The 17,591-nt window shown below is 40.2% G+C and overlaps 1 protein-coding gene across 1 annotated transcript in view; it reads left to right on the plus strand.

Annotated features, from left to right (window-relative positions):
* LOC117508550 (protein jagged-1b) overlaps positions 1 to 17,591 on the plus strand; it is a 266,488-nt gene that overhangs the window by 232,302 nt on the left and 16,595 nt on the right. Inside the window, exon 9 of the mRNA XM_034168334.1 lies at positions 7,998 to 8,111. Within this exon, the coding sequence (XP_034024225.1) occupies positions 7,998 to 8,111 (114 nt within the window). The remainder of the gene's footprint in view (positions 1 to 7,997; positions 8,112 to 17,591) is intronic.

The raw sequence follows: 17,591 nt of genomic DNA on the forward strand, positions 1-17,591 counted from the left end.
ATGGTTTAGAGACAGTGGCACTAACAAAAAGACAGGAGGCAGAGCTGGAGGTGGCAGAGCTGAAGATGTTGAGATTCTCTTTGGGAGTGACAAGAATGGACAAGATTAGGAATGAACATATCAGAGGGACAGCTCAGGTGGGACGGTTTGGAGACAAAGTCAGAGAGGCGAGATTGAGATGGTTTGGACATGTGCAGAGGAGGGACCCAGGGTATATAGGGAGAAGGATGCTGAGGATGGAGCCAGCAGGCAGGAGGAGAAGAGGGAGACCAAAGAGGAGGTTCATGGATGTGCTGAGAGTGGACATGCAGGTGGTTGGTGTGACAGAGGAAGATACAGAGGACAGGGTGAGATGGAAACGATTGATCTGCTGTGGCGACCCCTAACGGGAACAGCCGAAAGACAAAGAAGAAGAAGAATGTATGCGCACACGCACGCCCTCCTGCATACGCTGTTAAAAGGTACATGCTCATATGGCTGAGGGTATTTTAGCATTGCGTTATTTTTTTTTAATTAATATCATATTCTGAGGGCCCTGTCACACCTTGACGCTTTAGCCAGCGTATGCAGATGTATGAAAAATGCGCTGAATATGCTGGATACCTTGAAAACGTTAATGCACCTTTCACACCATGAAGATTTAGGCAGCGTATGGTGACAGTCCCGTTTCCACTGAGCGGTCCAGATCTATACGGCACAATATGATGAGGGTCGGAGTAAACAGAGTAATTTAACATTTTTTAAATTTCATTTTATTTTATTTTTGTCTTAGTGAATCATAGAATTTCTGTTCATTGCATGTAGAATGCTGAAGAGTTGGCTGATGTCTGTGGTAAATGCTGACGTGAACAAATGACGTGGCGCTGTGACTCTTTCAGCTTTTAAAATAATTTTCATGTGGCACAAAGCAGCAGCGTCCACTGGTTCAGGCTGAGATATGCACAAAACATGGAGGGACTTCTTTAAAAAAGCTACGTTTCTTCAGCCATGACATGAAGTTAAAGGATTTTCAGATGTCATTTTACAAAATCAGGATGCTTTAAGTGATTTTCATCAGGCTGTGATGATGAATCTGAAACAAACAGGTCAGATTAAGACTTTATATTTACACCGTGTGTGAATGGTTTTAATATTTGAAACAGTCTGAACTGTTCGCATGAGGACTGCAGCTTTCAGTTTTTCACCCAATCAATGGACAGCATCAGTGGACGTATTTCAACTTATGAGTAACTTTACAAGACACGTGTGTCAACAATCGCATAAGTTACAAATTATGGCCCGTGTACGCGGGACGTAAGAGCCATATGGTGGCCTGCATCGAAATATTGTGCATACCCAAAATATTCCAAGGTACTCACCGTTTTACGACGTATATCAGCAATGTGCTCTTAACTTATACTAAACTTACCCATAACTTGCTAACTTGCTACGCAAGTGTTTTAATGCTCTTGGTATACACTGGCTAAATCATCAAGGTGTGACAGGGGTATAACTGAAGTGTTTCTCAAACTCTTTAAAAATGACTCGTCTTATAGATAGTACAATATACAGTGATGTGGAAAAGTTTGTGCACCACTGAGAAATGGTGCATAGTGCACATTTTGCTTCACCAGTTACTCAGCTTCATTATGAAGTAGTATAGAGAAGTAAGTAAGTCCCTTCAGTTGCTCCCTTGTTTTCACTCGGGGTCACCACATTAGATCCAACTCCACATTACACGGAGAAATATGGGAGGGGTTTTGGTTTAAAACGGGAACCTTCTACACTGAAACCAGGTGCACTAACCTCTTGGCCACCACCACTGCTCGAAATAGTATAGAGAAGGATTTTCTTTAAAAGAATTGAAAGTTCATCTACAGTTTGTCACATGAGAGATGCAAGCCTAGATTTAATCTGTATGAAAATCCTTCTCCGTGAAGCTGAATAACTGGTGCAGTTTGCAAAACTTGCACAATGCACAATTTCTCCAGTTGCAAGCACAGAAGCCGATGACATCTTCGGTGTTGTCTTGTCATCTTGGTGGCTTTCCTCCCTCATCACCTTCTTGTGCAGTCACTTAATTTCTGGGAAGCCACCCCCAGACAGATTTACTATAATGTTTGTAATTCTTAGTAACCGAGGTAAATGAAGTCCAGTACATAATCAGTTGGAAATGTTCATGCATCCATCCCCTGACTGGTCTGAAGAAATGAAGTTGGGCAGAGGTTATGTTTTCACTCCTGTTTGTTGTGTCAGGGTTTGAATATTTGGCTTATGTTTGTTATTTTTGTATTCAAGTTTGCATTATTTTTTTTTCTCTGTGGTGATTTTTCTTGCTGGTCTCTTTTCTGCTTGGGGTTCTCCGTCTTTATTTCTCTTGTCTGTCTCTTGGTGTTTGGTGGTGGGCGTTTCACTCTGTCTGGCCACTCCCTCGTTCTGGTTCTTTCTCCCACACCTGTTTCTCATTTGTAGCAAATCACCTGGGTGTATTTAAGCCTCACCTGGTGCACTCTTTCTCTGCTAGATTGATGCACCGTGTGCCTTTGCTTCCAGCTCTGTTTCTTGTGTTATCTCCTCCTGCCTGTCTCCTAGTGTTTTTTGATCATCTGCCTGTTTTTTTGACCATGCCTTTTGCTTGATGTACTTGGTTTGTTTGCTGATTGTGAACTGCCTTTTTGTGTACTGGACCCTGCTGACAACCAAAGTAAACTGTCTTGCACTTGTGTCCAGCCATCTCTAATTGCAAAGCCTGATAGTTTTTTTTGTCTATGAACAGCCTGGAACCCACAGTTTTTCATATAATTGTGAAAGTTTTACTGAAGATTCAAATCCTGATAGGCAAGAAGTGATTCAATTTTCAAGGTCATAGGTAAAAGGTTAATGTCAGGAAAGACCTTGGAAAAATTCCTATCTTTAACATTGAACGTGATTCAGATTACAGATTTTGTGGCCATTTAAATTTAACATTGAAAACCCAATTTAATGTATATTTTACATTATATCTTAATCAAACATGGCCCAATCACTCTACTATTTGAAATTGAGGTACAGACTGGTACTCACCGTCACCTGACAATGTTTGATCAGGATCTGATCCAGATTGTGGATTTTGTGGACGTTTGAATTTAATATTGAAAAGCCCATTTGGTGTACATTTTATGTTATATCTCAGTCAAAAGTACCTCTGTCAGAGTCATTTTTCTGTTATGGATTTATCTACACCACCAAAATTGGATGGAGGTTCCAGTTTTTTTTCCTGTCTGTCTTCCAGTTATCAGTCAATGGATTTTGTTCAAGACTGTTAAAGTATTAAATATTAAAGTACAAAGTGAAAAATAAACAAGTGCCCTTTAGAATTCAAGAATTTTTTACTGAGAGGGAAAATATAATTTACGGGGCTTGTATCATTTTAAAATTGCTGGCACTCGGACGACCAGGAAAGGTTTCTGTGTCTCCATGTGTGGCCCTAGAATATGGAATAACCTGATGGAGGAACTCAAACAATGTCCAAATATATCTGCTGAAGAAGGATGAGTTTTGTGCAGCCCAGTCTCATGTTTTGGTTTTTTTTTTTGTGCTCCCATTACAAAATGAGTCAAATTTTCGTGACAGTGTTTTTTTTAAATCACTATTCCTAACCCTACTCCCACCCTGACCCTAACCTTAACCATAACCTAATCTTACTCTTTCCCCCCACCCTAACCATAACCACCACTGACCCGCCCCCCGCTTTACTTTTAATTTCGTGCAGCCATCACGAAATTTATGAGAATGAATTCGTGCTGCCGTGACGAAAATGAGGAGCTTTTCGTCACAATATCACGAACCAATAGATTAATGTGTATTTCGTGCTGCTGAATCACGATTTGTCGTGAGACCAGGTTGGTTTTGTGTGTTTCCAATTGTAAATGTAAATTTGTTTGGTAGCATTCGGATTGTGTCCTTTAAGATAAAGCGTTTGAAGTGGTTGAAAAAGGAAGTGGGAATTTTTTTGGTTTTTTGTTTTTTTTTACTCCCCCCCACTCCTTTTGGACTAGATAATTTTATTTTTGGTTAAAGGGGTAGGTCTTAATAAGCTTTGCTTCTGCCTATACCCTTTCAGGCACACGAATGCATTGTAATCCATTTTCTTTCTTCGTTGTAAGTTTTATGTTGTTGTTTTGGACTGTGTGTGCTGAATAAATTAATTTATTCATTCAGTCGGAAACCATGTACCAAAACGCAATGACAAATTGTACATAGCAAAGATAACAATGCTCTGTGAAAATGATCTGAAAAAGAATTCAGAAACTGAAAAAGTGAAAAAAAACCTGACAACACCACAAAAGACTTTGATTCAAGTGCATGAACTACTCCCGGCATTTGCTCACGTTTAATTTAGCCACTTCTAACAGGACTTTGACCTTTGAAATTTTTTTTCCACAGTTGAATTGTGTGGAAGCTAGTGTTGGTGGAGGTTTGCGCTCTACGAGCACAGTGCTCCAGTTTTTTGTTTTTTTTTAATTCATGATGTAGAGATTACTTTTCACTGTGAGTTTAAAGGGCATCATTTTTTAAATTTTAATGTAAAAAGCCAGAATTTTGTTTTTTGGTGTCATAATAAATTCAAACATGTAAAAGCTCAAGGGTGCACTAACTTTTTCACATCACTATACGTATTATTTTCATCTTTATTTTTGCACTTGGTACCTTCCTCCCTATCTCCCAGTTTTCCAAAATCGCTTCTCCTCCATCCAGTGTCTGTCTCACCTGCTCACTGCATTTCACTTAACAGTCTTCCTCCTTCAGCTTCCACCATCTGATCCTTTATTGAGCTCTGACTCTTTTCCTCTTCTTCACCTCTAAAATCATCCTACACACCACCATCCTATGCTGTCTAGCTACACTCTCTCCTGGCACTACCTTAAAGTCTGTAATTTATTTTAGGTTGCATCTCCTACAATAAAAATATAGTCCACCGCAACAGACAACCGCAACTGACAGGGTATTGCGGCTTGGCAGCGGACTGGGACAGTGTGTAAAATGGATATATAGCATGCATAACACATCCACATCACAAACTAAAATAAGATACAGCAACTGCATACAGAGTGGCCACAAATAAAGCCATTGTATTACGTCTGCTTTGCATCTGATTTGTGGACAATTTGTGAATGCACAACAAACACTCCACGTGAACCCAAAGTACCATGGCAGATATCGACATACCTGCCAGTCAGTGCCAGTCCAGCTGTGGAAACGTACAGATGTAGTTATGGATCCCCAAAAACGCCATCCAACAACATAAAGGCGCACTGACACGAGCATGTTTTGCTTCATGCAGCAGCACGACCTGTGTCCTGATGATCCCACCCGCTGTATTCACAGCTGGACACCATTCTTTGTTCTACCGGCTGCCACATGCTCTGCGCTGGACGCTGCGTATATAAAATAATTATTTTGTGGCGGATTATTCATGTTTTCTGCAAATTCGCCATTGAAAATGGCTCTAATCACTTCCTGAATCACAAAGGAGGCTCCATCCCAAGCCGTTCGCGTGCACGCCTAACAAGCTGCAAAAAGCATTTTGAGCTGTCTAAAAAGGTAATTATTTGATTTGTTTGCATTGTCAAGGCTTGATAAAACCGTTGCGTGTTTTTTCCTTCTTGTCTGCAGCTGTTACTGTATTTATTCCTATGTTTATAACAGATTTACCTTCTTGTTATAATCGTTCGATGCGATCCGCTGACGTCACCACTCGCTCTGTTCACTGCTTGTTTACTCCAATCAACTTGTCCAAGTCCAGCAATTGCTCCAGAGGCTGTGGTGTTGGTGTGAATAATGATGCTGAAAGGCAATGCAGATGCTGTGCATGCGCAACACGTGTGCAATGCATTGTCAATACATCTGTAATACCTCCATGATAATCGCAATGCGCCTGATCCGTTTCTTCAATACATGTGTTATACATCCGTGACTGTTTGTCATATATTCGCTATACATTATTAATATATCCGTAATTCATACTGAAACATCTGTCATTTTTGGCCACTTTTGTTGCGGACGACAACAAACGCCCAACAACTTACTCAATTCATGTGCACTTAATCCCCTCCCCAGTGGAACTGGGCCTTAACACTATTCTTTCATGCTTGGACACACTCTCCACCACTTCATCTAACTCATTTCAGAAATTTTCTTTCTCCTTCATCTCACAAACTAGCTGTGGGGCATATGCACTGATGACATTCATCATCACCCCTTCAGTCTCCAACTTCACATTCATCACCCTGTCGGACACCCACTTAACCTCCAATGTATTCTTAACATACTTATCCTTTAAAATGACCCCAACACCATTTCTTCCATGCACACCATGATGTAACAGTTTGAACCCACATCAGATACTCCTGACCCTACTTCTCTTCCGCTTAGTCTCTTGTACACACAGCATTCTACCTTTACCAGTCACAGTCCAACATTCAATGTTCCGTTCTCACGTTCGCAGTTCTATATAATTTCCATGCTCTCCCATTGCCTGAGGACACCTTCTCTGTCTCTACCTCTGTGCCCAATAGTACCCCAATTTCCATAAGCACCCCGTTGGATAAGAGATAACAGTGGCGGTCGTTGGTAAACCGAGCCTTGACCGATCTGGTGTGGAAATTCGATTTGTGATCTGCATGTTTAGTTTGGCAAAATGTACACCAGGTGCCCTTCCTGACTCATTTACCCAGGCGTCGGACCAGCACTAAGAATGCACTGACTGTGCCCCTTATGTGGCCTATACAGGAGTTACTTCTGTGATAAATCAGTGAGGCCCTACTACATACAGCAGGATTAAAAAGACATCATATCTTGATGTGACTGAACAACTTGTTAGAATGCTGGACACTGTGTACAGAAACCTACAAACTAAAGGAGGCGTTCCACAAAAGTGTATTATGATACATGATTTAAGCTTTAAAAAAAAAAGGCTTTCTTTGAGCTACCACGGCTGTCTGACCTATCAGGATCATGTGAACAGAGCTGGTGTTGTGCGTGGCTGTTGTGGAGAATGCACAATACAGGTTTTAGTGTGTCATAGCTGTGTGTGTGTGTAAACACACAACGTTCTGCTTCGTCTGGTTTCACCCCTATCAGGATAAACTGTGCTGCACAAAACATTTTATATCCCAAGAGAGAAAATAAGATCAGGAGGAATATAAAGAGGAATTAAAGAACAGTTTAATTTGTTGTGGTTGGAGTCGCTCACAGTGTTTCTAACAGTCAGAGTCAGTTTATCTTTGCCTCTTTATCAGCGGCGGGCGGGGGGTCTCCAGGGAATACACAGTGAGAGAGAGGTCTGTCAACCACAACCACAACTCTGCAGCTCTGTTTTCACACTAGATTTAGATTTATAAGAGAAATTAATTAAAGGTTCCTTTATTTGTTATAGCTGGATTATTATTACATAGTCAGGGTCAAGAGGCTGAAAATGATTATTCTGTCAGGTCAGATAAATGACAAACGGTTATGAGAGAGAAAAAGATCCTCTAGTGAACAGTTTGTAGCACAGAGCCATGCATGAGAACACTAATGTTCACATATGTCATGCACAAATGGACGTTATGGTTAAGCCTTAGTGTAAAGTGTTAATTAGAGTGCTTCTGTCTGTCTCTTTTCTTCTGTGTGCACTCAGTTTGTCATATTCACAGAGGCTATTTTTCTGCCTTTAATTCCTTTTCAGAGGAGTGGAACCAGACGTGGCAGCTCTGTTTTCTCTTTCACCTCTCCACATCCTGTCTGTGCACTCATCCTCTCCCTCCCTCTCTCTGAGGTATCAGTTGTGCTCGTGCAGCAGATGATTGTACAGATGGTATTTGTACAGGGACCAGAGCAGGAAAAAAACACAAAGAAAACAAGTTGTGTACAAGCATCTGCATACTAATACACCACACCAACACATCTGCAGCCTGACATGTTTGCTCCCACCCACACGCCCCATCACGCACACTCAGTGTCTCTTACCATGACTACTTCTTTTTTTAACCCCTCAGCGGTGAGGCAGTGTGATCTGAGTCCCTGTGGCCGTGGTGCAACATGTCAGGAGACCCTTGGTGGTTACCGGTGCCTCTGCCCACCTGGATGGACCGGCAGGACGTGCCAGCTGGGTCAGTGTCTCAGGGTTACACATGCATGAGTTTTTTTTTAATTCCGATTGCATGAATGTAGAGCGTTAATTCACTAGTGCGCTGCTTTATAATCATTATCACACCACTTACGTGGAAGTGGATTTGCTAAAATACTTCTGTAGTTTCCCTCAGTACATTTCAGATCATTGCAATATATTATGCATTTCTTTTGATGCCTTTTTTAAGTGTCTTACAGCAACCAGCACAATGCTGCTGTGTGAATCCTCTGACTGAATTTAAATTTGCGGTAAATTAAGCAGAATTAATCTCATGGCTCAATAAACATGATGAGGTACATAATTAGTGAATATAAACTCAAACAAATTGTGACATTAAAGAGATGTTCTAAAAGAAAAAGTGTCATAATCTGATGCATTTAATGTTAACCCAAACAGCTCTGGAGAGGATTAAACAATTGATCAGTGAGTTAATGAACAGAAGATAATTAATAAATAATAACAACAAGTGTTTAAATAACCTGTCAAACAAAAAACAAAAATCTATTTTACATCAATGTGTGTATGTGCGTGTGTGTTTTGTATTGTTGCGAAATGTGTGTTCGGCTGTTGGGCAAGTAAATTTACAGTCATGGCTCCATAATTTCTGGTAAAATAATTTTGGACATTTTAAAAACAAAGCAAGTAACCAATAATGACCCGCAACCCAATCCTGGATAAGCGGTTGACGATGAGTGTGACCAATGATGTGTTTTTAAAAAGGCAGTAGTGCTGACTGTACAGTTTATCACACTGATTGATGTGAATCATTATGACAGTATGCACTTGATTTAAAATATGTCTGTATTCATTTTGCTTAGAACTCTCACTCACTCACCTTCAACCGCTTACTCCAATTAAGGGTCACAGGGGTTGGAGCCTATCCCAGCAGTCACAGAGCGTGAGGTAGGGTACACCCTGGACAGGACGCCAGTCTGTCACAGGGTCACATATAGACAAACAAACACGTGTTTTTCGTGCCCTAATATCTATCTGTGGTGCAAATTTGGTGAGAATCCGTGATGTCATTTTGACATAATCTTTCAAAGACTATATAAAGTGAAATCTGGATCCGGAGTCTTTCATGCCCTAATATGTATCTGTGGTGAAACTTTCATCAAAATCTGTGCAGTAGATTTGACGTGATCCTTAAAAGCCTATATAAATTGAAACTTGATCCAGATCACCTCCAAAATTTAATTGAGTCTTCCACTATCTAATATCTATCTGTGGTGAAAATTTTGTCAAAATCCGTGCAGTAGTTTTGACGTAATCCTGCTAACAGACAGACAGACAAATAAATAAATAAACGCTAATGATTTTATGAATGAAGAATGAATGAATGAATTTTTATTTGGCACGCACACACACATACTTAACAAAAGAATCTCTCAAAAACCAAAACAAATGAACTAAACAAAAACTCAAACAATTTCCCAGTTTATGTGGCCGAAAGGGTGCTGATGCAAAAGCTTATAACCCCCCCCCCCCTCACTAGTTACTATAAACACACACATACACACATACATACATACATATATATATATATATATATATATACGAGGTCTATTAGAAAAGTATCCGACCTTATTATTTTTTTCAAAAACCATATGGATTTGAATCAATCAATCAATCAACTTTTTTCTTGTATAGCGCCAAATCACAACAAACAGTTGCCCCAAGGCGCTCCACATTGCAAGGCAAGGCCATACAATAATTATGAAACACAGTCTACGTCTAAAGCAACATAACCAAGGGATGGTCCAGGGTCACCCGATCCAGCCCTAACTATAAGCCTTAGCGAAAAGGAAAGTTTTAAGCCTAATCTTAAAAGTAGAGAGGGTATCTGTCTCCCTGATCTGAATTGGGAGCTGGTTCCACAGGAGAGGAGCCTGAAAGCTGAAGGCTCTGCCTCCCATTCTACTCTTACAAACCCTAGGAACTACAAGTAAGCCCGCAGTCTGAGAGCGAAGCGCTCTAATGGGGTAATATGGTACTACGAGGTCCCTAAGATAAGATGGGACCTGATTATTCAAAACCTTATAAGTAAGAAGAAGAATTTTAAATTCTATTCTAGCATTAACAGGAAGCCAATGAAGGGAGGCCAACACGGGTGAGATATGCTCTCTCCTGCTAGTCCCCGTCAGTACTCTAGCTGCAGCATTCTGAACCAACTGAAGGCTTTTTAGGGAACTTTTAGGACAACCTGATAATAATGAATTACAATAGTCCAGCCTAGAGGAAACAAATGCATGAATTAGTTTTTCAGCATCACTCTGAGACAAGACCTTTCTGATTTTAGAGATATTGCGTAAATGCAAAAAGGCAGTCCTACATATTTGTTTAATATGCGCTTTGAATGACATATCCTGATCAAAAATAACTCCAAGATTTCTCACAGTATTACTAGAGATCAGGGAAATGCCATCCAGAGTAACGATCTGGTTAGACACCATGCTTCTAAGATTTGTGGGGCCAAGTACAATAACTTCAGTTTTATCTGAGTTTAAAAGCAGGAAATTAGAGGTCATCCATGTCTTTATGTCTGTAAGACAATCCTGCAGTTTAGCTAATTGGTGCGTATCCTCTGGCTTCATGGATAGATAAAGCTGGGTATCATCTGCGTAACAATGAAAATTTAAGCAATACCGTCTAATAATACTGCCCAAGGGAAGCATGTATAAAGTGAATAAAATTGGTCCTAGCACAGAACCTTGTGGAACTCCATAATTAACTTTAGTCTGTGAAGAAGATTCCCCATTTACATGAACAAACTGTAATCTATTAGACAAATATGATTCAAACCACCGCAGCGCAATGCCTTTAATACCTATGACATGCTCTAATCTCTGTAATAAAATTTTATGGTCAACAGTATCAAAAGCAGCACTGAGGTCCAACAGAACAAGCACAGAGATAAGTCCACTGTCTGAAGCCATAAGAAGATCATTTGTAACCTTCACTAATGCTGTTTCTGTACTATGATGAATTCTAAAACCTGACTGAAACTCTTCAAATAGACCATTCCTCTGCAGGTGATCAGTTAGCTGTTTTACAACTACCCTCTCAAGAATCTTTGAGAGAAAAGGAAGGTTGGAGATTGGCCTATAATTAGCTAAGATAGCTGGGTCAAGTGATGGCTTTTTAAGTAATGGTTTAATTACTGCCACCTTAAAGGCCTGTGGTACATAACCAACTAACAAAGATAGATTGATCATATTTAAGATTGAAGCATTAAATAATGGTAGGACTTCCTTGAGCAGCCTGGCAGGAATGGGGTCTAATAAGCATGTTGATGGTTTGGATGAAGTAACTAATGAAAATAACTCAGACAGAACAATCGGAGAGAAAGAGTCTAACCAAATACCGGCATCACTGAAAGCAGCCAAAGATAACGATACATCTTTGGGATGGTTATGAGTAATTTATGAGAATCACGTGTGATTACATCAGACATGCTTGAACCCTGTCATTCGCCTGTGGGCAGTCTTTGAGTGAGGAGTGGCCCACCCTCTCGTCGATTTTTCATTGTTTAGGAATGGCTCAGAGACTGCTGCTTTGTTTGATAAAATTTTTTTCAAAACTGTAAGGCACAACTGAGTGGACACCATTCGATAAATTCAGCTGGTTTTCGTTGAAAATTTTAATGGCTGATGAGAGATTTTGGTCTGGTAGTGTCGCCGTAAGGACGGCCCACGGCACCTGACGGCGATCTGTGCTCTGAGGCGGCGTCATCTCGCTGTTTCAAGTTGAAAACTTCCACATTTCAGGCTCTGTTCACCCAGTAAGTCGTCAGAGAACTTTCAGAAGAAGTCGGCATGAGGAGTTTATGCGGACATTCCACTGTTAAAGGTCATTTTGTAATGAAAGAACGTGCGGGCAGAGTCGCATGTCTGGCCGGACCCGACCGCGGGGGGTCGCGACAGGAAAAACACCTCCGTTGGAAACCTTAACGGGCAAGTTGGAACATGCCCAAGCTGTTAAACAATTTCTCAGTTACTCACTTGTTGAAAGCCATCAAAAGCCACCTGAATTTTACAAATGGTTTTCAACACGGAGGTGTTTTTCCTGTCGCGGCGCACACAGATTCGCAGCGTCATCACGGAAACGATTCGGCAAATTTGCGCGCACATTCTTTCATTACAAAATGACCTTTAACAGTGGAATGTCCGCATAAACTCCTCATGCCGGCCTCTTCAGAATCTTCTCTGTTCTCTCACGACGTCCTGGGTCAACAGAGCCTTAAATTAGGATGATTTCAGCTCAAAACAGCCAGACGACGTCGCCTGGGAGCGCTGCGCGACGTCCCGCTCCATGAGAAGTCCTTACACCGACAGAAACACCCCATAATCTCTCATCAGCCGTTAAACTTTTCATCGAAAACCAGCTGAATTTCTCGAATAGTGTCCACTCGGATATCCCTCACAGATCCTGAAAAAAGTTTGATAAAGCAACGCGCGCCGTCTCGAGCAGCGTCTCAAACAAAGGAATTCAGCCAAGAGGGCGGGACCAGTGCTCACTCAAAGCCTGCCCACAGGGAAATGACGTCACCGACGCGTGAAAAAACTCACGCATGCGCACGAGGGTTCAAGCATGATTGGTGTAATCGCAGGTCATTCAAATCCATATAGTTTTTTTTTTTATATAAAACTGCCAGTTAGTTTTACAAGATACCGCGTATATATATATATATATATATATATATATATATATAAATTCATAACAACAAATACAAAAAAAAAAAGAAAAAAGGACAAGAAAGACAAGCAGAGACAATATAGATTAATCGGTAAACTAAAATATCTGAACACAACAGAACAAACAGCAGTATAACGCACAGATAAAACAGAAGAACGGTAACAAAGTCAGTTAACCTAATTTATTGTACTGTAATAAGTAATTATATTGTTTTTACAAAGTCTTTTCAAGCCAGCTAGTACCAGATAATTTAATTCTACAGAACAGTTATTCCAGATTTTAACACCTTTACGGAGATGCAGTGACTTTTTTACAGTAGTTTGAGTCTTTAAGCTGTCAAATACTAATGTTCCTCTCAGGTGATAACAGGACTCCCTCATTTTAAACAGTTGCTGGACATGTTGAGGTTACAGCAGCCTGTTTTAAAATCTCTACAATTTGAGAATTTTTTTGCAAGTAATGTAATGTGTATGATATATTTGTATTATTATGTAAAAGCCACAGGCATGCCAGTGTTCCTCTATAAATGTGGACTTGATGATTTTACGTCATACATTTTCCAGTCAATGACCAAATTAAATATTTAAAAATATTAATGAAAAGCACAAATGCTATTTTAAACAACTGAGTTTGTCTTTAAATAAAGAAATATATTAGAGAAAGATTCTTTCAAATTAATAAAAGCCTGTTTGGTTTATAGGTTTACAGCCTAATGTGTGATTCCATTTGGACAACAAACAGGAGAAAATAATCAATGTACAATTATTGATCAGCATGGCTCCTCAGCCTTTGAGATCGAGAACTTATGGAATCATGAGGTTGCTGGACAGAGGTGAGAATGAAGGTGTCTTTAGAGACCAGGGGCCTCATGTACAAAAACTTGCATGGATTTCCTACTGAAACTTGGCGTACTCCAAAACCCAGAAACTGGTGTAAGCACAAAAATATTCAGATGTATCAAAGTGTGTGTATGCATGGATCTACGCACGTTTGGTTTGTACATCCCACTGAACGTGGAATCGAGCACACGTGCACACACCAAACTCCTCCCTGGCCGCGCCTCCATCTTAATATGCAAATTTATTCAAATAGTTTGGTTGTGTCATGCTGTCGGCAAGTGTAGAGTGTAGTGTGTTTGATGATGTCTGCCATTGTCTCTGTGTTGTTGTGTGTAAAAATTTAAGAACTTTTAGAGACACTGTGCAAAAACATTGAAAGCTGTGGTTCAGCAGTTGTTCTCTCAGACAGCTTGCTGTAATGTAAAAAAAAAAAAAAAAAAAATTAAATAAGTGTGTCCGTGTGTGTAAATGCTGAGGCCAGAGCAATGTGCACACACTGAAATAAAGATATTAGGTGCACGGTGACTGACAGTGTGTGATATTAACATGACACACCCTTTTATTGACAAATACTGAACACAGTCACGTTTGAATGAAGCGTTCTAGTTAAGAAAAAGAAAAAAATATTAATAACAATAACAACAAAAAACATATTTGAGTGCGCACATGTCCAAATGTGCCCACACTGGTTTTCGTTCAGAACAGTTACTCGGAAACTATTTAACCACCAAGCAGCCCCCCATCGCGCACCATGCATTTGCACATCACGTAAGATCTAAACATTGAAGGAATGAAAATGTTTCCTATTAACAAAAACAAATTCATCATGTGATGGCACCTGTATAGCAATATGTGTGCAGGTAATGGCTCTGATTACAATCAGGAAACTGGCTCTCACTGCAAAATGCGCTGTAATGTTGGAATGTGATGTACCTGGATGAGATTTGGATGATTGTGTTTCACACAGCTGGCATGGCTCGGTGCAAGGTTGACTGGCACACTCCTGACCGATCGACCACCTTATGCCGGAATGCCCCTGTTCCCAGGATGCCCAGTGTGGTCAGCACCTGAGTGGGCACAGACAACCGCCTGGCTCCTCACCGTATTGCGCTCTGTGTCGGCTGCAGTTTTGTGCGCAACTCCAGCAACACACGCCTTGATAATCGAAATCCGTTTATGAGCCAATTGTCATTTGCAAGTAAATCCTCTTGTTCTCTGAATACTCGCTTATGTCAGATTGCACCATTTGCAAGGTCCTCTAACAACGCCAACAACGCATCACTTTGTGCGTGCTTTTATATCCATCCATATAATTGCAAACACGTGGGTGTTTAAATGTTCATCAGTGTGTCTCTGATGTGCACATCAATCTGATGAATTCTTGTTTTCACACTATTAACGGCTCCCAGCGTTAGCTCCATGTGTCAGAGATGGCACAATAGATATACAACCCCTGGCAAAAATTATGGAATCACCGGCCTCGGAGGATGTTCATTCAGTTGTTTAATTTTGTAGAAAAAAAGCAGATCACAGACATGATACAAAACTAAAGTCATTTCAAATGGCAACTTTCTGGCTTTAAGAAACACTATAAGAAATCAGGAAAAAAAATTGTGGCAGTCAGTGACGGTTACTTTTTTAGACCAAGCAGAGGGAAAAAAATATGGACTCACTCAATTCTGAGGAATAAATTATGGAATCACCCTGTAAATTTTCATCCCCAAAACTAACACCTGCATCAAATCAGATCTGCTCATTAGTCTGCATCTAAAAAGGAGTGATCACACCTTGGAGAGCTGTTGCACCAAGTGGACTGACATGAATCAACACCAGAGATGTCAACTGAAACAAAGGAGAGGATTATCAAACTCTTAAAATAGGGTAAATCATCACGCAATGTTGCAAAAGATGTTGGTTGTTCACAGTCAGCTGTGTATAAACTCTGGACCAAATACAAACAACATGGGAAGGTTGTTAAAGGCAAACATACTGGTAGACCAAGGAAGACGTCAAAGCGTCAAGACAGAAAACCTAAAGCAATATGTCTCAAAAATCGAAAATGCACAACAAAACAAATGAGGAACGAATGGGAGGAAACTGGAGTCAACGTCTGTGACCGAACTGTAAGAAACCACCTAAAGGAAATGGGATTTACATACAGAAAAGCTAAACGAAAGCCATCATTAACACCTAAACACAAAAAAACAAGGTTACAATGGGCTAAGGAAAAGCAATCGTGGACTGTGGATGACTGGATGAAAGTCATATTCAGTGATGAATCTTGAATCTGCATTGGGCAAGGTGATGATGCTGGAACTTTTGTTTGGTGCCATTCCAATGAGATTTATAAAGATGACTGTCTGAAGAGAACATGTAAATTTCCACAGTCATTGATGATATGGGGCTGCATGTCAGGTAAAGGCACTGGTGAGATGGCTGTCATTACATCATCAATAAATGCACAAGTTTACGTTGATATTTTGGACACTTTTCTTATCCCATCAATTGAAAGGATGTTTGGGGATGATGAAATCATTTTTCAAGATGATAATGCATCTTGCCATAGAGCAAAAACTGTGAAAACATTCCTTGCAAAAAGACACATAGGGTCAATGTCATGGCCTGAAAATAGTCCGGATCTTAATCCAATTGAAAATCTTTGGTGGAAGTTGAAGAAAATGGTCCATGACAAGGCTCCAACCTGCAAAGCTGATCTGGCAACAGCAATCAGAGAAAGTTAGAGCCAGACTGACAAACAGTACTCTTCATCACTCATTAAGTCCATGCCTCAGAGACTGCAAGCTGTTATAAAAGCCAGAGGTGGTGCAACAAAATACTAGTGATGTGTTGGAGCGTTCTTTTGTTTTTCATGATTCCATAATTTTTTCCTCAGAATTGAGTGATTCCATATTTTTTTCCCTCTGCTTGGTCTAAAAAAGTAACCGTTACTGACTGCCACAATTTTTTTTCCTGATTTCTTATAGTGTTTCTTAAAACCAGAAAGTTGCCATTTGAAATGACTTTAGTTTTGTGTCATGTCTGTGATCTGCTTTTTTTCTACAAAATTAAACAACTGAATGAACATCCTCCGAGGCCGATGATTCCATAATTTTTGCCAGGGGTTGTAGAAAATGTGTACGCTGGCCAGGATTTTTGCGTGACGCACCACACATTTTCACGGTCATATCACTTTTGATACATCTGAACGTGAGCGCAGAGACAGACGTACGCCATGTTTTTGTGCATAAGCATGCTTTGTAGATGATGCCCCTGGTGCTTCCTGTCTTACTGTATGGTTGTGAGACTTGGACGCTACCCATTGACCTAAGGTGATGATGGGATGTCTTTGGTACTGAGTCACTTCAGAGGATCCCTGGGTACTGCTGAAATGACTGTGTCAAACAAGCATTTACTTGGAATAAGACTCTTCCATTTTTCTATGCATGATCCAGCACATACAGATGTATGTAAAAGTTTGGGCACCCCTGATAATTTTTATGATTTTCCTTTATAAATCATTGATTGTTTGGATCAGAAATTTCAGAAAAAAATATATGATATAGCAGACAAACAGTGATATTTGAGAAGTGAAGTTTATAGGGTTTACAGAAAGTGTGCAATAATTCTTTAAACAAAATTAGGCAGGTGCATAAATTTGGGCACCCCAACAGAAAAAATGCATCAGTATTTAACAGATCCTCCTTTTGCAGAAATAACAGCCTCTAAACACTTTATAGCTTCCAGTGAGAGTCTGGATTCTGGTTGAAGGTATTTTGGACCATTCCTCTTTACAAAACATCTCAGGTTTGTTGGTTTCCGCGCATGGACAGACCGCTTAAAAACACACTACAGATTTTCAATAATATTCAGGTCTTGGGACTGAGATGGCCATTCCAGAACATTGTACTTGTTCCTCTGCATGAATG

This window comes from Thalassophryne amazonica, chromosome 4 (assembly GCF_902500255.1).
Source record: "Thalassophryne amazonica chromosome 4, fThaAma1.1, whole genome shotgun sequence".
NCBI classification, from domain to species: Eukaryota; Metazoa; Chordata; class Actinopteri; order Batrachoidiformes; family Batrachoididae; genus Thalassophryne; species Thalassophryne amazonica.